We start from the raw sequence: 20,783 nt of genomic DNA, 5'->3' as shown, positions 1-20,783 counted from the left end.
ACAGAGACTACCAGAGGAAAAGGTTAGAGGAGAGGGGTTAAAAAAAAAATTCATTTCACTGTTTCATGTGCAGAACCTACACTATTTGTTCATATGCAGATTTTTATATGTAGAATTAGTAGTGCTTGTTCACTGTCAAGACAGAAGTGTCCAGTAGAGAGTGGTTCTATAGCTCAGAAGAGAGGTAAGGGCCATATGTGTATATTTGTATAGATATTAATTTTCAAACTATGAAAAAAAGACCAGATGATTTAGGAAGACATTTTAGAATGCACAAAAAAAGGAAAATGGGAACAACAGAGTTCAGAAGCAGGAAAACACCAAAATCTGGGGGTAGATAGAAGAAATGAAAGCAATCAAAGAAATTAAGCATTCAGAGAGAAAGAAAAACAGGAGAGAATGGCAAAAAACCAAAAGGGACAGCTTAAAGAAAGTCAGTAGTGTCGAAGATCTTATAAAGATCAAACACAATGAAGGCTGAATACTGGCCATTGGATTTGGCATCTGAAGACAGACTGCCCTTCATGCTTCTCTTTTAGCTTTCTCATGCCTATAGGAGGCACATCAGAAACACCTCACAAAATTTCAAACTACGCATCTGCTGACCAACTCTATCAATCCTATCCTCTATCACTGGCAGACCCCTGACACAGTGGATCACTGTTACTGATGGAAATGTTTAATTCCTTAGGAATGTTGTGGGAGGGAAGAGTGGAGTGAACCACTGAATTAGGGGCGAAATGAAGACGACAAGCATCTAAAGAAAGCTGAAAAAGAACATTTAGAGAATTAGGAAATTTAAAAAAAAAATGGAACAAGGCACATGGAGGCAAATATTTCGAGAAAAATTCAAACCCTTCATAAGTTCAAGTAAGATAAGGACCAAAACAGTGTCCATTTGATTTATCCACAAGAAAGTCACTGGAGACCTTGGCAAAGCGATTTCAATGGCATAGAATGAGGGTAACTGGGTCCTTGAGGAGACCGGAAGAAAATCCAGAGCACCAAGGGGAGGGACTGTCCTTAGGAAGGAATGGAGACTTCACTTCTTTTATAATTGAAAATACAACAGAAAAGAAGGAAGAAAGGATGACTGCAGGTTCAGGCTTAGTTTATAGGTTTAACCGCAAGAAATGGAAGAAGCGCATATCTAATAGATTCTTTTTTTTTTTTTTTTTTAGGGAACTTGAAAACCATTTGTTGAGCTTGAAGGGAGTGGTTTGAAAAGAGTAGATTGAAATAATTATTGTGGAAGATGGGAAAGAGAACCAAATAGGAAAATACAGACAGCAGAATTGGGGACTGTTTACCCGCCAAAAACTGATTACAATTCCTGGAATGCATCCAACTGAAATAAATACCCATGCGCGGCATGTACTGTTTCCTCCTCTTCACCTGGGAAAGTCCTATTTACACCTCAAAACCAACTCCACCTAGAAAGCCTTTCCTGACACTCCCTTAAACCACTCCCAGTTATCATCCTCTTTTGTATTAATGTTTTACTTCGTATACAATTCTACTGCTACCCTTACAACACTATATTACGGTGCCTACCTTTATAACTCTACAGGACTATTTCTCTTACCAAAATGGTGAGCTACTTGAGGGTGGGAATTGCGTATATATCAGGAGCTCAAAACTTGGTTAACCTGAATTTAAATTAAGGTACAAAGATACATTAGCCAGAGATCCTAACCTAGAGAATACGATCTAGTTCAGAAAACATCAATAGTAACTTTTGACAAAAGTATGTAAATTATAATCAGAAAGCAAGGAATTAAGGGCAATAATAAAACATACAACACAGAAAACAAACAGTACTTTAGAACTTTATTTCATTCGTTTATAACCTATTTTGGTCTACATATGTGTGCGTATGCTTCTTTACTGTGATGTTCAATTTTTAAAAACCACTTACTCTGCACCTACTGTAGGCAAGGTACTGTTATTAACTCTGCAGAATATAAAAAGGGGTTTTACAATGAAGTAGAAAAGATTAAGTACATTAATTATTTTAATACAAGGTTGAACGTGATGGAGATTAGGGAAGAAAATTAAGAACAGATGAGAAGGATCTTAGAAATTTGAACTTTATTCTGAAAGAAAAGAGGTTTGAGGCATGTTAACTTCATTAATACAATTTTATGTGTTTCTCAAATGTACTACGTCTAACTTATCTTCTTATTTCTAGAAACTTCTATCCAAAACTATCAATAAACTTGATTGCTATATTCAATACATATAGTTAATCCCAGCCTGAATGAATGCTCCGAACCCTCCCCCACGTATGGCTGTGGATAAACGACTTGTAAAAAAAAAAAAAAAAGCGAGCTTGTAAGTGGGGCCACCTGTGCAGTCCAAAAATTTATTAACAGGGGGATGTTTCCAACTCTACCTACAAATGAGACCCCCTTCATCAAGCGCTTGTAATCTGCTCTAGGTCTTACACTTCTCATGGAATCAAACGCTTCACCCTTTGGTCAAGAACTGCGGTAGCAGTGGGTCAACGGGGGCGGGAACTCGGGACATTAGCGAAGGCCCAGGAGCGTGGAGGGCAGAGTTGAAATGAGGAGCCTCCAGAAACCAGGTGTCCCCAGGACACCCGGAAGGGAAGGGGACAGCAAGTCCCTGGAGAAACAGGTTGGCTAGGCCAGCACCCAGACGCCAGGGGGCCGGGCGGAGGGGAGTGGTCACGCCGAGACAGGAAAACTTTCTGCAAAGCTTAGGGTTGAGTCCACCACTTCGGGCCCAGGTGCGGAGCAGGACAATCCCCCAACCCCATGGCCCGGCCAGACCCCGACTCCTTACCGTCCTGCAAGAGCTCCCGGACAGTCGCTGCAGCCGCTCCGGAGCCCAGAGCCGGACGGCCAGGCAGAGCGAGTCCGCCGTCGCCACCTTCCATGTTGGCAGGTGCCGGGGAGATGGCGTCAGCAGCGGCGCGCCCCGCCCAGGTCATGACGCAGAATCCCGGCGCCGCCAGCTCCGCCCAGCCCGCGGCTCTCGGCTGTCCTGGAGATTGCCTTCTGCTGCAGCTGGTGGACCGACCCTGGCTGGGAGCGGCGTGGGGGCTCAGAGTAGGTGGGCGCCGAGGGCCCAGCGCACCAGGGAAGCCGAGGTCGTGGGGCCGGCGCTTTCTTCCGTCTCCTGCCGCACTCCTGGGGCGGGTGGCGTTCCCTGGGCGGAAGAGAAGGTGAGCGCCGGAACGTGGCCGCAGCGCTCAGCTCTAAAGCAAGTATTTAACCTGAGAACGGGACCTCTCGATGGAGGCACTAGAAGAGAACGGAGGTTTCTGGTAGCTTCGTGTGCACGCCACAAGCACAGCTGGCGGGCGTTAATAGCTACCCACCTGTATCTATCACATCCCTTGCTTCGCGTTCTTGGGATAAAGGCAGGCGGGAAAAGCTTGGGGAGGAAAGTTGCCAGGGATGAAAGTGGGGAGAATTAGGGAGAGCCGAGAGTCGGTTAAGTAGGAAGACTGAACCAGGAATAGATAAGTGGGACTCAGTCTCTGCCTACCCTCCCATGAGACAGTGACCTTAGGCTTTTTCTACCGCTGAGTTTCAGCCACGTGTCCTGAGCGACGCCAGACTTTTACTTGTTACAAATTGATGGATTTTCCATCTCTCAACTAACAGTATTGGAGCTGTAAAATCATCAGGTTAGTTCCCGTTATATCTTCTCCGCTGTTACATCGGCAGTATTCACCTGTATTTCTCCCACGATAAATACTAGTAAGTTAACAGGTCAACCACACGTGTGCAAGAAGGTTAAGCATTTCTAACGTAAAAAGAAACGTTGACTTTTCCTTCGTGTACAGTCAGTATGTACGCAGGGAACCTATTTTTCCCAGTGCCAGAGCTAAAGTTTTTCTTGATTCAGCTAACGGATTTTCGAGAATGTGATAGTAGTACTTAGCTGTGCCAAACGCCTTTCGAACATGTTAGATGCTCATAACAACTCAAGTATGTCTCAGTACACTGCGTTATGCTTTCTCTTTGTCACAGAGGTTCTTCCCTAATATACTTTGTTTGATTTCAATCACGGTGTGAATAGGATTGAATATTCTCAATGGAGGTCTCACAAATTGCCAAGGGCAGTGTGCTGAGATTCACATTAGGTTTCATTATCTATAATACACAAAATTTGACTTTAATAATTTTTTAATATTAATGATGAATAAGCATTATCTTTGAATTTTAGATTGTTTTTCCTTCCCTGGCTTTTACATTGAAAATTTTTAGAAAAGTTGTATAATATTCATTCATTCAATGAAGAGTTTTGAGTCTCTATTATATGTACCAGCATGAGCGTACAAACATTAGACTCAATCCCTGTCTTATCCCAAAGGAGCTAATAGGTAGGTAGAAACCCATTTAAACAAACAGTATTACCAGATTACCAGGTGCTTTGGAGGATGTGGATTTGTTTATTCCCAAGCTTGGCTGCCCATTAAAATCACCTGGAGAGCTTTAACAACCACTGATGCTTGCATCCTATGCCCAGAGATTCACGTGTAATTGCTCTGGGGTATGGTTTGGGCATCCTGCTTCCTAGAATCTCATCAGATCATTCTAATGTACAACCAAGATTAAGAACTACTGATTTATGCATTCAGCAAATATGTATTAAGGGAGGCCTTCTTTGTGCCATGTACTGGGACTACAAGAATGAATAACTACCACCTGTTGCACATGGATAAATACCTCTGGAGAGGTAGAAGTTCAGTTACACAAGGTCAGGGAACAGTGCAATGGTTACAACAAATTCCCCTTGATACTCTATGGTCTTTTGATCTGTTTAGCTGGGTACCATCATACAAACTGGACTTGTCATATTACTTTTAACTCTGCCTTGCATAATTACTGTTTTTGCATAATTATTTTTAAGCTCTGTATTTGTTGCCTGTTAAACGTTTGTAGAAACAGCTTACCCAATAGGGTGACTCTAGCTCAGTGCTTCAGGATGATCTCCAGTGCTTACAACCTAGATGGAATATAGACTTTAGATGGGAAATTCCTGAGTGTTCTTCCTCATGCTCCTCCTTGTTACTCAAACGTGGCTTCAGTGGTTTCCAATCGGTATGCATTTTCCCTCTGACGTGGGACATGACAATCAGGAAACGCTCTTCCTGGTACCAAGGGACAAAAACCACTAAATATGGACAACCTGACTCGATCAGCAATGCTTTTGAGGAAAGATCTTGATCAAAAGAGGGAAATGTGAAAATAAAGAAAACTTCATTTAAAGTCGAGTCATGAAGCCCTGAAGGGAAAGCTCTCATGTATGCACCACTTGTGGCTGCCTGCATAACCAGCAGGAAGAAGAACAATAAAAATTATTTTAACAACAGCAACAAAAGAATGAATAAGAGTGAAATTATTCTTGCTAAAGTCACAGTGACCTAGTTGCCATTGGACACTTTTTACTCTTTACTTAACTCTTCCGTGATGTTTAAGATGTTTATCCCCTCCCTCCTTCGTAATACTATTCCCTCTCTTAACTTTTGAATATCACGTTTCAGATTTATTCCTCCCAGCTCCAGAGTTCATCTCTCTGTCTCCTTTACATTCTTTTTTTTTCCCCTTTTACTTAAATGTTGGTGCTTCTAAGGATTTCTACAAGATATGGCATCCATAAGTACTTTGTCCATGTTTTTAGTTTCGACATATTACCTATAGGTTAAAGACTTATCTCTAGCTTTTTCTTTAGTACCATATCTATATAACCAGTTACGAGGCATCACCACCTGGAAATCCCCTGAGCACCTCAACTTCAATGTGCCCAAGCGTGGACTCATTTCCCTCCCAAAGCCTGTTCCTCCTTCTAGTTCTCTGTCTCACTGATTGGAATGGCCATCCGCCCAGTCTCTAAAGCCAAAAGTGTACACATCATCCTAGAATTCTTTCTTATTACACAACACGTGCTGTCATCAGGTGATTTCCACCTCCTAAATGTCTTGCTAGTTTATTTTTATTTCTAAATAGCTCCTAAATGTGTTCCCTTTCCTCTATCCTCATTCCTGGAGTCCCAGGTCAGATACTCATTACGCACGGCTTGGTCTGCTACAGTGGCCTCCTTAGTGATATTTTACCAATAGCCCTAACCCCTCCATCAAAATCTTTCTGAATCAGAAATCTGACCATGTCATTTCTCTGCTAAAATTTTTCAATTACAACTAGTATACAAGGAGAGACAACTTACACAAAAATATATGCCCAGGGAAGTATGTCATTTGCACAAGTTAACATGTTGAGTGCATATGTAAAAATCACTCACAGAGGAGGAAAAATGGCTGAGAACCAAGGCCCTACAGTTTAAAATCTAAAATATCTTAACCTGGTGTATAGGCCCTCTCATGCCCTTTCTAGTCTAGTTACAACTCAAGTAATGCTGAACTGTTGTTAATGGTTCACTGAAAACATCAAGCATTTTCATGCTGCTGTGGCTTTATACGTGTTCTCTGTAACTGGACACTTCCCCATCTCCCATGTAGTGTCAGCTCAAGATTTCCTTCATCCTTCGTTGACTTCCCTCACTTCTCTAGACAGTTATTTCTACAGTGCTTAAATTGTGTTTGAGTGTGTGTATTAGCATTATTGTGTTGTGTAAGTTTGTCTAATACATTTTCAAGGACACAGAAAATATATTTTCATCTGTGTTCCCAACATGTAGCAGAAACTTGATATTTGTTGAATGAATAAAAACAAGATCAACTGGGATTCCGAGAAGATTGTCAGAGTCATCAGGATGGGGGATTATGAGTACAGAGACTGTGAGCCAGTGAAAATGGGCTCAAGGTTTAATTAAAGATACCACTTAGTTGACACACCTGCAGGAGATGGAGAGTGAAGGACAAGCCCCAAGTTTCTGACTTGAGTGCGTAGGGATGGATGGTGATGGCATAACCAGCGTCTGGAATGCAAGGGAGATGAGACAGGTTTGATTCATGAAAAGGCAACTACCTTTCTTTTGCTTTATACTTTACCTATGTAGGTGGCTTACATCTTTCTAATCATGAATTTTTGTTTAAAAAAATAAGCTAGTAACTCTCTAAATTTTTATTAAGTCAATAACAGTGATAAAGTGATGAAGTGATCAGTAAAACTAGCTTATCTTTTTTTTTTTAAAACGTTAGCAAACCCCTTTTTATTTTTTTATTTTTTATTTTCTTAATTTATTTATTTTATTTTTGGCTGTGTTGGGTCTTCGTTTCTGTGCGAGGGCTTCCTCTAGCTGTGGCAAGCGGGGGCCACTCTTCATCACGGTGCGCGGGCCTCTCACTGTCGTGGCCTCTCCCGTTGCGGAGCACAGGCTCCAGACGCGCAGGCTCAGTAGCTGTGGCTCATGGGCCTAGTAGCTCCGCGGCATGTGGGATCTTCCCAGACCAGGGCTCGAACCCGCGTCCCCTGCATTGGCAGGCGGATTCTCAACCACTGCGCCACCAGGGAAGCCCAAAACTAGCTAATCTTATTCCACCTGTACATTCTACCTAAGGAAATTGAAATTATTGGTTTATATTTAGGTTATAACAGTACTTTCAGGATTAGCCAAGCAAAAAATTGCATGTGGAGCAATTAGACCTTTCTACAGTTGGCCCATATTTGTTTTTAAGTTGGTAAGGCCAAAATTGGAATATGGAAAGCAGCCAACACTATGAAATGATAGGATTTTAAGTACAGTATAGCAACTATAAAACACAGGAATTACCTAATTTAATCACTTGTCCCTCTTTGGGTATAATAGTGATTTACTATGCAATTATCTGATTACAATTGAGATTTTCATGAAACGATGTTCATGAAACATTTAAATGCTTAAAAATAATAATTAAAGGTTTGTTTGCCTTCTGATTCAAATAAAAAGAATAGGATTTGAGAATAAGAATAAACATATTCTTATATACAGGGAGATCAGCTCGGTGTTTTGTGACCACCTAGAGGGGTGGGATAGGGAGGATGGGAGGGAGACGCAAGAGGGAAGGGATATGGGGATATATGTATACATATAGCTGATTCACTTGGTTATACAGCAGAAACTAACACAACATTGTAAAGCAATTATACTCCAATAAAGATGTTAAATAAATAAATAAATAAACCAGTACATCTTTTGAAATGCTGACTACATAAAGTTGTTCTGTTACTGCCATTTAACTTTCCTGGATAAAACAAGGTATTTCGAAGTGCCAGACATACACAGTACTATATATGAAATGATTCAAATCAAATTTGTTGGTTAATCAATGCCAAACAAAGTAAAATGGAAAATCTAAAAAGTAACATGGAAAATCGTAATGTGTATTCTAGGAAGATATCTTGTGGTTTTCCACATCCTGAGCGTTTATAAATTTGAGCAGAAAATGTTACAGTAGTGGGTTAAGTATAGAATTCAAAACTGTTAGTGTTTGACTTGAACAAGGGTAATTTGTACAGAATATAAACGTCATAATTGCACAGTGTGCTGAAAACTATCTGTGATTTATAAATAGAGGCAGAATTCAGTAGTATCCCATTTGATACTGTGAAAAGAAGCTAAGAAGATTCCTAAGCCCACAAACCTGATGAAAAATACATGTTCTTGGCAATTGAAATTGTAAGAATGATGGGATTCATCAAGTGAAAGTGCCTTTTCTCTACGCAAACTGATTATCTTTTTCAGATTTGAAACAAATCTTTATTTATGAAGAGTGACTGCATGCAAACCACAACATGTCAAGAAAGAAAAAAAGATCCAATAGAAATGCTTCATTCTGGGCAGCTGGTAAAAGTCTGCGCCCCAATGGTGCGATATTCAAAGTAAGTATTGTTAAATGGTTAATAAGCTTAGGTGTGATTTCCTTTTTATGCTCTGACTTCTTAAAAGTAAGACCACCCCACCACATGGGATCTTCAAACGCTTAGCTTTGGGACCAGGATCCGGGCTGGAGTCCTCATGCTGCCAACTGCCTGGTATGTATATGATCTAAGTGGTCAGACAGTATTTGTCTTTTTGAGACTGGCTTATTTCACTGAGCATAATATCCTCGAGGTTCACCCATGTTGTACCATGTATCAGAACTTCCTTCCTTTTTAAGGCTGAATAATATTCCATTGTATGTATAAACTACATTTTGTTTATCCATTCATCCCAGCTTGAGTTGCTTCCATCTTTTGACTCTTGGGAATAATGCTTCTGTGAACATCGATATATAAATATCTTTTTGAGACCTTGCTTTCATTCTTTGTGGTATATGCCCAGAGGTGGAATTGTTAGATCATATGACAAATCTATTTTTAATTTTTGAGGAATTGCCCTGCTATTTTCCATAGCAGCTACACCATTTTATATTCCTACCAGCAGTACACAAGAGTTTAGTCTCTCAGCATTCTCATCAACACTTGTTGTCTTCCAGGGGTTTTTTGTTGTTTTAATAGCCATCCTAATGGATGTGAATTATCTCATTGTGGTTTTTATTTGTATTTTTCTAGTGATGTTGAGCATCTTTTCATGTGCTCATTGGCTATTTGTATATCTTCTTTGGCACAATGTCTCTTCTAGCCCTTTGCCCATTTTTGAATCAGATTGTTTGGTTTTTTGTTGTTGCTGTTGTGTTTACTCTGGAGTTTTGAGAATTCTCTATACGAGATACTACTCTTGTCAGATATGTGGCTTGCATATGTGTTCTTCTAGCATGTAGCTTGTCTTTTCATCCTCTTAACAGGGTCTTTGGCAGAGCAAAAGTTTTTATTTAATGATGAAGTCCATTTTATCAATTTTTCCTTTTGCAAATTGTGCTTTTGTTGTCAAGTATAAGAAATTTTTATGTAGCTCTAGATATTAAAGATTTTGTCCTATGTTTTTTCTAAAAGTCTTTTAGTTTATGGTTTACATTTAAGTTCATAATTTTTAATTAATATCTGTGTAAGTGTGAGACTTAGGCTGAGGTTTGTTTGTTTTTGTTTTTTTTTTTTGCTTGTGGATGTCTAATTACTCCAGCACCATTTGTTGAAAAGGCTATCTTTCCACTATTGAATTACTTTTGCATCTTCATCAAAACTCAGTTGAGCATGTTTGTATGGTTCTTCTTCTGCATTCTCTGTTCTAATCCATTGATCTATGTGTCTGTCCCTCTACCAATACCACACAGTCTTGATTACTGTAGCTGTATAATGTCTTGAAATTAAATAAACTTAATAAATCCCACTTTTCTTTTTCAAAATTGTTTTAGCTATTCTAGTTCCTTTGCCTTTCCAAATAACTTTTAGGATGATCTTTTCTATACCTACAAAAAAATCCTGCTAGATTGTCCATAAGAATTGTATGAAAAATGCATATCAATTTGGGGAGAACTGAATTCCCTACTGTGTTGAGTCTCCTCATGAACACGGTATGTCTCTCCATTTATTTAGATCTTCTTTGATTTCTTTCATCAGTGTCGTATAGTTTTCAGCGTACAAATTCTGTACATATTTTGTAAGGCTTACACTCAGTTATGGTACTTTTAATTTCAGTGTCCATGTGTTCATTGCTGGTGTATAGAAGTAAAATTGCTTTTTGTGTGTTGATCTTACATTATGTGAACTTGCTATGTTTACTTATTGGTTCTAGGACATCCCTCTTACAAATTCCTTAGGATTATTTAAGTAGACAATCATGTCATGTGCAAGTAGAGATAGTTTTACTTCTTCCTTTCCATCGGATGCCTTTTGTTTCTTTTTCATGCCTTATTGCACTGACTAGAAGTTGCAGCACTGTACTGAATAAGAGTGATGAGAGCAGACATCTTTCCCTTGTTCTTGATCTGGGGGGAAAGTATTCTTTCACCTATAATTGGGTTGGCCAAAAAGTTCATTTGGGTTTTTCCATAAGATCTTACGGAAAATATATATAAAAATCCTAATATAATATTAAGTGTAGAATTTTTTGTGGATGTTCTTTATCAGGTTGAGAAAGTTCCCTCTATTCCTGTGTTTCTGAGAGGCTTTTTTTTTAAATCATGAATGCTGTTTTGTCCAGTGCTTTTTCTGCATCAATTGATACAATCATGTGATTTTTTTTTTTCTTTAGCCTGTTAATATGATGGATTACAGTGATTGATTCTGAATATTGAAACTTCTGTTTTAACTAGCTTTTTCTGACACCACCACAGCAGGGGAAGGATGAGAAAGCACCACCTCATTACTCTCAGGTGGAGGTAGAAGCCTAGGTTTTCCACTTGGTCTCCTTTGACACCCCGGGGTCACAAGGCTCCTCATTACTGCTGAGCAGGGGTGAGAGTTCCAGCTCCCCATGCAGGGGGTAGCCTGGTAACTGCTGGGCAATGATGAAAGTCCTGGCTCTTCACTAAGCGTTCTCTAACACTACTCCCGGAGGAAGGGAGAAGGGCACCTCACTGCTGCAGGGTTGGTGTGGAATTCCAGGCTCCCCACATGGTCTCCACTGATACCCTTGTTACTGGCCGGCAGGGATTAAAGTCCCAGCTCCCTACCTGGCCTTCTCTAACACCACCGTGGAGGGGTGTTGGAGAACTTTGTGACAGCTTTGGAACGGTACAAGTGTAAGCTCCCCACTCGACCTTCACTTGTGGAGGTGAGGGCCACAGTTTTTTCTCTGGTGTTGGGCTGGAGTAGAGCCATTATTATTTAAAAGCTTGCTAGGCTGCCCCTTTCTTGGTGCTTTGGCTAGAGAGAGCAGGTTTTTGCTGGGGCTGTTTTTGTCTGCACCCATTGCTATTTCCAGGTTGCCAACTTCTTCAGGTTCAAATCTGGGATATTTGAGGCAAAAAGAAAACCCAGGGAACTCACCATTGTCGTTCCTTAGGTCCTGCTCAAGGTCACTAGCCTGCCTGCTCTCTTCTCGCCACATTTCAGAGTTTCCTTACGTTTGTTTTGTATATGATATCCAGAGTTTTTAGTTATACTAAGCAGGAGGAATAGGGAAGAGTACATCTACTGCACTTTCCCATAGGCAGAACTTTTCTCTAATAAATATTAAATATTTAATAATTGACTAAATTAAACTCTGATTATGGTGCTTTCTAAATGCCTAATTAAAGTTTTATATGCTCTCAGGTTGGCTTTTAGAACACTGGTAAGAAAATACAGTTGCGATCTGTGCTATACGCCAATGATAGTTGCTGCTGATTTTATCAGATCTATAAAAGCCAGAGACAGTGAATTTACCACAAACCAAGGTATGTGAAAGCTAGAGTTTGCTGCCTTTGTAAAACTTTAAAAACAAAACAACAAAACTCAACACTCTTGTCTAATCAGAGACAACACAATTTGGAGATTTTATTTTAAAATCTTTCAGTTTCTTATGGTTTTTATAAGTTTTTTACAATATGTTTTTATTCAGTACCCTGTAAACTATGGATAATATATCGAAGTTTTAGTCAGCCCCATTCTCTCACCTAGCCTATTAGGTTAGATTCCTATCTCATTGCCTCCAGTCTTATCCCATTCCAAACTACCCTCCAGACAGCCCCAAGTGACCTCTCTAAAATGTAAATTTGATCACTTCTTCTCCCTGCTCACAATCTTCCTTAGACCTCTCATCGCCTAAAACAGTGGTTCTCAAAGTGTGATTTCCCAGACCACTTAACATCAGCATTATCTGAAAACTTGTTAGAAATGGAAATTCCAGACTCCACCGCAGGCCTACTGAATCTGAAACTCTGGGTATGTGTCGGGCAATCTGTGTTTTAAAAAGCTCTCCAGGTGATTCTGAGCTTGCTAAAGATTGAGAGCCACTGATATAAAGAGTAAAATTCCAGCACGTGTGGATAATATAGAACGTTCTTCATGATCTGGCCTCTGAATACGTCTTCTGCAGCTTTATCTTCCATTAGTTGATGTAGTAGTAGTTCCATGGCCCACCAACTTTATTCTTCAAAATACTGTTATTTTAAGTCCCTGAACATGCCCTAATCTCTCATACTTCTCTACCTAGAATGTCCTTCTTAGTCAGGCCTATCCCCGTATCCCTATCCCCCTGGGAAAGGACAGTTCGTGCTTCTTAATGCTCTAAAACTGTGACCAAGGAACTTGCCTAATCACCCTCCATTCATGTCCTGTCTCGTAAGCCCTGGCTTTTTGTTGTACTTAATCCTACTGTACTGTAATTTCCTCCTCACATGCCTGTCTCTCCCACTAGACTATGGGCTTCTTGAGGGTTGGAATTCTTTCTTGTTGATTTGTATCCTCAGCTTCTACCACAGCATTGAAAATATATTTGACCAATAAATGGTTGTTAGATTGAAATTTTATAACTCTCTTGAGTTACAAAGGAGAAAGCACCCTACCTACATCCTCAGGAAAAAGCAAATTCTCCTATCCCTTAGATAATCCTGTAAATCAGTGGATTGCCATAGAAATTCTGAGTCAGTAGAACTAGAGCGATACCCAGAAATCTGCATTTTGGTTAACACCCAGTGAATCTCATACAGGTAGTCCTCAAAAAAAACTTTAGAAAAATTAAAATACATCTATTCAGAATTTATAACACCCAAAGATGAGAAAAATGTGTCCTTTAAAACCTAGGATAGCTCTGATACATTTGGCTATGTTAAAATTTAGACTTTTATATATAAAAAAAGAGCACAGATATTCTCAAGACAAATGAAAAACTGGGGAAAATATTTATAATATTTTTGATGTTTATGATAGATAGCAGAGCTAATTTCTTTGTTTTATTTTTTTTAATTTAAATAATAAGAAAAAAGGAGCAACTAAAAGAAAAATTTTACATAGAGAACTACGCAAAGAATATGGAGAGAGAGGCTACAAATAAAAAAACATGCTGTTGGGTATACAGTGTAGGATAAGTTGTAAGGAAATCAAAACTGTCATCCACATTGGTGTATATCTATATCGGTAAACTCTTGAAAGAAGATTTTGTAATATCTTTCAAAATGTTAGATGCCTACCCAGCAGTTATACTCCTAGGAATTTACTTCATGAATATACTCACAAAAGCATGTACATGGAGTATCTTCATCGCAGCATTGTTTGCAAGAGCCGCAAATGAAAAATAATCTATGGTCCATTCATCACAGTGGAATACGCCACTAAAAAGAGGAAAATAGGTCTGAATACAGGTCCCAGATACATCCAGGGGAAAACACAATGTGGATAGCAATGTACATAGAATGTTCACATTTGCTTAAATTTTATAGGTATTCATAAAATTGTTCTAGAATGCAGTAAGCTAATTCCCACCTTTGGGAACGGGGTCTGTTTGGCAAGAGTGTTGTACTTTTCATTTTACCAAATTTTTTACTATTTGGATTTGTACCAAATCTAAATTGCATGTAATTTAAAATATTTTAAATTATTTTAATGCTATCTTGTTTGAACAGATGCTTCTTAGGCTAAAAATAGTTATTGTTACTTTATCCTGTACAGACATTAGAATTTGGTATCTCGTGTACGTGTGTGTGTGTTTCTGTGAATTTTAATGTTGAGCTATTCGTTTTATCAGGTGATTGCCCATTGATTGTTCAGTTTGCTGCTAATGATGCAAGAATTTTATCTGATGCTGCTCGTATAGTCTGTCCTTATGCGAATGGAATAGACATTAACTGTGGTTGTCCTCAGAGGTAAAGCTCAAAGAAGTTGGAAGAATTTTCAGAAAGATTAGGAAAAACTATGTGAACATGGTAAACTATCATTCTGGTATTCCAAAAATTAAAAAGTAAGGAAAATAGAGATAAAGAACTTGGGCTGTAAATAAGAAGCAAGAAAAAATAAGGAAATATTATTTAGAAACATACATGCAAAGATATTTTCTGATGGCTACAACAATATATAGACCCTTGACAAGTTTTTGTCTCACCTCACCACTAGAATTTTTTTTATGTGTGGATCTGCCTTGAACCTCATCCATAAGTAATTATGTGAGACTGATGTTTATGGCAATCCCTAAAATGTATTTTTATTGCTATGTCAGACATACTTGCTCTAAACACTATGATTCTATGATTTGGGAGATCACTTGTTTTCTCTTACTTAATTTCAATTATAAGAAAACCTTCTTATAATTACCTTTTCTTCCTATACCATAGTTATTTGGTTGAGTCTGAGTAACTGGGTGTTGATAGGATGTACTTATTTTGACGATAATATCCCTACCTTCCTGCCACAATACTAGATTATCTGTGAATAATTCAAAATGTGTTCAAAGAATAAGATCGAGGTTTTATGTGTAGCATAATCCAAATCAGATTAGATATATTTGAATACTCATTAGGAGAGTTCAGTAAGCTGTTTAGTGGTATTGGAATGCTGTAAGCCAAAAATATCTTTCTACTCTTAAGATTAATAAAACCTCTTGTTATGTACAATAAACATCAAATTTGGAATTTAAAAAATCTGAAGTAATTGCAATTACAAATACTTAAATCTGTTTTGGTTGAATGAACTTTAATTTTCTCACTTGCCAGTGAAAACCATTTCCCCTAAGTATTTCTTGATCTGGGAACATGTTTTCCTAATCTCGATACACTTAGAAATGTTGGATCTATGAATTTTAAAACTCTGGTTCCATTCCAGGTTGCTAGGTAGAGAAATAATAAATGCACTTACTGTGCTTTTAGAATTGTATCTTCTCTTCCAGCTGATAACAATTTATTTGTTTTTGTGTTTACTTTATGAAGGTGGGCATTGGCAGAAGGTTATGGAGCTTGCTTAATAAACAATCCAGAGCTTGTTCGAGACATGGTGAAACAAGTAAGAAATCAAGTGGAAAACCCCAGATTTTCAGTATCTATTAAAATAAGGTAAAGATAATATTTTAATCTACTGACAAGATAGTCCATTACTAAGGAAATAAAAGAATATTCCTTTTGTCTGAAGGTGTGGAGATGTCTACTCTTAGTAAGTACGCATCTAGTATATAAAAATGTTAAAACATTTAGTAAATGAATAGATACCATAATTTTTATGTATAATCCAAAACAATTTCTTCTTCGTATTTTTTAAGAAAAATTAAAATATCCCTTTATTATTAAAAAATCTCTCCCAAGAGAAACAACTTTTTCCATGTACTATTTAATTAACTAATGCTAAGAAACATTCCTGATACCAAGAGTAGAAAATAGGAATGATGTTTGCACTAAAATTTCAGTGAAAAGAAAATAAACTAAAAATTAGTCTTTTGGTGACAGGTTAAAAACATATTTCAAGATAAATTATTATAATTCTCCCACTTGCAGATTGGAGCATACACAGCAAATATTAAGATGGCACCTTTCAATGAATCTGTGATAGTACTTTGATGAATCTTTCAGTTATCAAAGCCAAAAGAGAGGAGCACTGGGTAAAAGTTATTTGTCATCCTATTGTTGTCAATAGTGAAATAGCTAAATTCAAGGTCTTGAATGGGAACTGATTCCTGAACAAAACCTCACTGATAGCAGCATGTGGTGATAATATGATATAGCTTAGCTAAACTAAATAATGTAACAGATGAAATATTTTTCTATTTAGTTTATTGATGTTAGCATTAAGATTTGTGCGCTGTGAAAAGATAGATATGATTTTGACATTATAGGATCCATGATGACCTTACAAGAACTGTAGATCTTTGTCGAAAGGCTGAAGCGACAGGGGTTTCCTGGATTACAGTCCATGGAAGAACTGTTGAAGAAAGACATCAGCCAGTTCACTATGAGGCCATTAAAATAATTAAGGAAAGTATGTCTATACCTGTAATTGCTAATGGAGACATCAGAAGCTTAAAAGAAGCAGAAAATGTGTGGCATATTACTGGGACAGATGGTAAGAAATAATTACTTCAGTTTTTTTGTTTTTTAATTAGCAGAAAAATTAAAAAGTGGGGGTGGGAGAATAATGTTAATGTGATTTTCATTATTTTTCTTTCATATGGAGCCATATTTTCCTGTTTTACCAATTTAAGCCAAGCAATTTACTAAAATGATGTTAATCCTTCTACTTAGAAACAACAGATTATTTTAATTGGGGTAAATTAGTTCAGTTAATTCTCTGCCACCATCTCATCCAGTTAGTGACCACCAGAGCCTGTAGAATTCGTGAATCCAAGAGTGGTCATAGGAGGCAAAGAAACCCCAGACTGCTATGCAGTTTCATTATCCCCTTCAACTTTGGCATACCAAGCCCTGTGATACCTATTGCTGGATGAGAGCATCAGGTAAACTTGAAGCAAACCCAATTTATGACAATCCAGATTTACTCTAAAAAAAATCCGGAAAACTAATTTTTTAATGTAGAAGTCTTTAAAATATAAGAAAAAGTCTTGTGAGTTCATTTACACTTAATTGGTTTATAAAAAATATCAAAATGAATTCTTTAATAAGAATTAGTCTAATAGAGAGGCATTGTGAAACCTTGTAATAATACTTTATTTTTGAATATTCTCAGTTTCTTTCATTGAGTTTGACCCCATAACCATGAGTTCTTAATGTGTGGACAAACGTGATGTGCTTTAATTTGTAGGTGTGATGGTTGCAAGAGGACTCTTAGCCAACCCGGCCATATTTGCTGGATATGAGGAAACCCCACTGAAATGCATCTGGGACTGGGTTGACATTGCTCTTGAACTTGGAACTCCTTATATGTGTTTCCATCAACATTTAATGTACATGATGGAAAAGATAACTTCGAGGCAGGAAAAAAGAATATTTAATGCTTTGTCAAGCACATCAGCAGTCTTAGATTACCTTACAGACCATTATGGGATTGACTGGACTTCCTAAATTATTTTCTATCTTTAGTGAAACCACCCAGGGTCACATCTTGGTTTTCACTTTGAATCAGTGGCTCTCAAACATTAGTATAAAAACAATGCCCTGACAGAATTTTTATAAGTCATTCCTAGACCATATCCTCAGAGATTCTGATTCAGTAAATCTCTAGGGTGGACCCAAAATTTAGTTTTAAAGAAGACCCCAGGTGGTTCAAACATTGACAAACATTGCTCTGAATCCTATTATGGATTTAAAACTGTAAGAATTTTTTTCTTAAAGGAATCATGTTTTTAACATTTTTAAATAAATAAAACTTTTTATTTTGATACTAAAAGTATGACTCATGGTATCCGTAAGTTAACATTAGGTATGTTTTAAATGAAAATAAGAGCAGAGAAGTGTGAACAAATTCCAACATCTGTATAAAATGAAAAGGAACAAGAAATTCTGTATAGAATTGCATTCAGGGCTTAAATTAAAAGTTCAAATTGGAAAATCAAACTGCTACTTCCTAATGCATGAATTACACACCTCAAGGTATTTCTTTTAAATTGTATGTAATAGAAGTTAATTAGATGTGATGTTTTCTATAATTTAAAACTAAGATTCCATGAAATTCTTTAAATGACATTAAATTTGTTACATTTCGAGCCTTCTAAATCTTTAGAAGATTGAGAGCTTGGTAAATATACCTGTACGTAAAATGATATTAATTTCTGTCCCCCACATCTTAAATATAAAAAATTTGGTAGCTAATCTGGAGATGATTACACAGTCAGCCCTCAGTGCTAGACCACTTTGTATATGGGACTTGAGCATCCACAAATTTTGGTACCCACAAGAGTCCTAGAACCAATGCCCCACAGATACCAAGGGACAGCTGTGTATTTGAAATATTATTTCCTGGAGAACAGTAACCAGGTTTTATTTTTAATTTAAAAACCTAATTTTCATACCCTGTTAATAGTAATGTTATTGTTATGCTTCCCAGCAGTTGATGATAATTTTAACTTTAAAGTTCCATGGTTTAGGGAATTCCCTAGCGGTCCAGTGCTTAGGACTCCCTGCTTTCACTGCCAAGGGCGCAGGTTCAATTCCTGGTGGGGGAACTAGGACCCCTGGAAGCTGCGTGGCACAGCCAAAAAAACTAAAAAAATTTTAAAAAATAAAGTTCCATGGTTTGAGGATGTCACTAACAGAATTTTGTTGGTGGTGAATATGCCACCGCAAGAATTATCTCAGGGACTTCCCTGGTGGCACAGTGGTTAAGAATCTTCCCGCCAACGCAGGGGACGCAGGTTCGAGCCCTGGTCCAGGAAGATCCCACATGCCGTGGAATAACTAAGCCCACGTACCACAACTACTGAGCCTGTGCTCTAGAGCCCGCGTGCCCCAACTACTGAGACCACACGCTGCAACTACTGAAGCCTGCTGGCCTAGAGCCCGTGCTCTGCAACAAGAGAAGCCACCGCAACGAGAAGCACGTGCACCACACGAAGAGTAGCCCCCGCTCACTGCAACTAGAGAAGGCCCGCACAGAGCAACTAAGACCCAACGCAGCCAAAAAAAAAAAAAAATTATCTCAGGTTAAAACAGTTCCGTAATTAAGATATTGGTCTATATTACCAACATAAAAACTGTTACAAGGAGACAATTATCTAAAACTGCTTAATTCAAGGGTTTGGGAATATTGAATACGTTTTAACATAAGCACTATGTTGCCTTTTTTTTTTTTTAAGGCACATTCTGTGCTTTCATTTTACAATTAACAGATCTTTAAAGATAACTGGCTTTTTCATTAAATATGAGTAGTATATTAGCAAATAGGGAGCTATAGTCAAAACTTATCTTTATGTTTGTAAACTCTGAGTGTTACACCAGTGTTCTGAGGACAGCAGCATAATTAAAGTAAGGTGCACAGCCGTTCAAGGAACCAGTGTAGAAAGGCAAGGAGTTCTAAACGCCTCTGATTTTTTTTTTAAGTTCCCTATGGTTAATTTATGTTGTCTTTTTTCTTTTCTATGTAATCAAGTATAATTGTGATAAGAGAAAGCACTGATTTAAATGTGGTTTTTTTTGTTTTTATAAATTTATTTATTTACTTTTGGCTGCGTTGGTTTTTCGTTGCTGCGCGGGGGCTTTCTCTAGTTGCGGCGAGGGGGGTGCTACTCTTCGTTTCGGGGCACGGGCTTCTCATTGCGGTGGCTTCTCTTGTTGTGGAGCACGGGCTCTAGGCGGGCTGGCTTCAGTAGTTGCGGCGCGTGGGCTTCAAGTAGTTGTGGCTCGCAGGCTCTAGAGCGCAGGCTCAGTAGTTGTAGCGCACGGGCTTAGTTGCTCCGCGGCATGTGGGATCTTCCCGGACCAGGGCTCGAACCTGTGTCCCCTGCATTGGCAGGCAGATTCTTAACCACTACGCCACCAGAGAAGTCCCTTAAATGTGTTTTTATATTCAATAACCACCTCTTGTTTTCACCATTTGTTTAATCTTCCCAAAATAATCGTCTCCAGGAGGAGAATACTTTTATGTGCATTCCTGATATGTTGTTAGTATTAGGGGGAAAAGCTTTAAAAATTTGAGTGTTTTCACGCAATTTGAAAACCTGAAAAATAGTAATTGAAAGAATATACCCATACCCACGTTGTTCTCCTTTCCAGTCAGTCCCCAAACATCACCCGAAAGTGTACTGCCTCTTCCCAGCCCATGGACAAGAGTAGAAAACCTCACACGAAGTGTATGTTGGACGCTACCTATCCTCCTACATTCTCCGAACGAAATGCGGCACAACCAGCTTGTTCCGGACAACGAAACTGTGTCTACGGTAGAATACAAACCAGGAAAGGAGTGTTTTAACCACGTTCACTGAGTGTGCAGCACCCTATCTAACCCTCCCGCCCCGGCACCACTCCTTCTCGCCGGACCCCAGCAAGCCCTTTCAGAACGTCGGTTAAGCTCACCCCGCCCACGCAAGCCACACTTTATTAGAAATGTTAAGTCGGCTCCCCAGAAGTCGCACTTGGGAGCCCCAAGCACTGGATCGGACCCTCTAATCCACCACCAATTAGAAAACAATTATTGCTA

The 20,783-nt window shown here is 38.5% G+C and overlaps 2 protein-coding genes across 8 annotated transcripts in view; one reads left to right on the top strand and one right to left on the bottom strand.

Moving 5' to 3' along the window:
- COG5 (component of oligomeric golgi complex 5) overlaps nt 1–2,945 on the bottom strand; it is a 284,645-nt gene extending 281,700 nt beyond the window's left edge. For both annotated transcript variants that reach the window (XM_082399763.1, XM_082399764.1), the window contains exon 1: nt 2,809–2,945. In XM_082399763.1, the coding sequence (XP_082255889.1) occupies nt 2,809–2,902 (94 nt within the window). In that variant the 5' untranslated portion in view covers nt 2,903–2,945. The remainder of the gene's footprint in view (nt 1–2,808) is intronic.
- Nucleotides 2,946–2,966: 21 nt separating this feature from the next.
- DUS4L (dihydrouridine synthase 4 like) lies at nt 2,967–20,778 on the top strand. 6 transcript variants are annotated; one of them, XM_082399888.1, is made up of 8 exons: nt 2,967–3,190; nt 3,559–3,658; nt 8,659–8,795; nt 12,051–12,172; nt 14,461–14,578; nt 15,635–15,757; nt 16,531–16,757; nt 17,454–20,778. In XM_082399888.1, exons 3-8 carry the CDS (start codon nt 8,680–8,682, stop codon nt 17,711–17,713), a joined length of 966 nt encoding a protein of 321 aa, XP_082256014.1. In that variant the 5' UTR covers nt 2,967–3,190; nt 3,559–3,658; nt 8,659–8,679; the 3' UTR covers nt 17,714–20,778. The 6 variants fall into 6 exon arrangements, 5 of the variants coding, with proteins under 5 accessions (XP_082256014.1, XP_082256015.1, XP_082256018.1 ...); XM_082399890.1 differs by having other exon boundaries at nt 2,975–3,074; XM_082399891.1 differs by having other exon boundaries at nt 2,975–3,078.
- Nucleotides 20,779–20,783: the final 5 nt, after the last annotated feature.

This window comes from Balaenoptera borealis (genome assembly GCF_965194805.1).
Source record: "Balaenoptera borealis genome assembly, chromosome: 7".
Lineage (NCBI taxonomy): Eukaryota > Metazoa > Chordata > Mammalia > Artiodactyla > Balaenopteridae > Balaenoptera > Balaenoptera borealis.
This window is presented reverse-complemented; position numbering and strand designations above follow the sequence as displayed.

Excerpts from the sequence above, each read along its gene's own strand:
- DUS4L (XM_082399889.1), top strand. The coding sequence starts at position 8,680 with ATGAAGAGTGACTGCATGCAAACCACAACATGTCAAGAAAGAAAAAAA. Across the intron at positions 8,796-12,050 it reads CCAATGGTGCGATATTCAAA|GTTGGCTTTTAGAACACTGG; the intron begins GTAAGTATTGTT and ends ATATGCTCTCAG. Across the intron at positions 16,758-17,453 it reads GCATATTACTGGGACAGATG|GTGTGATGGTTGCAAGAGGA; the intron begins GTAAGAAATAAT and ends TTTAATTTGTAG.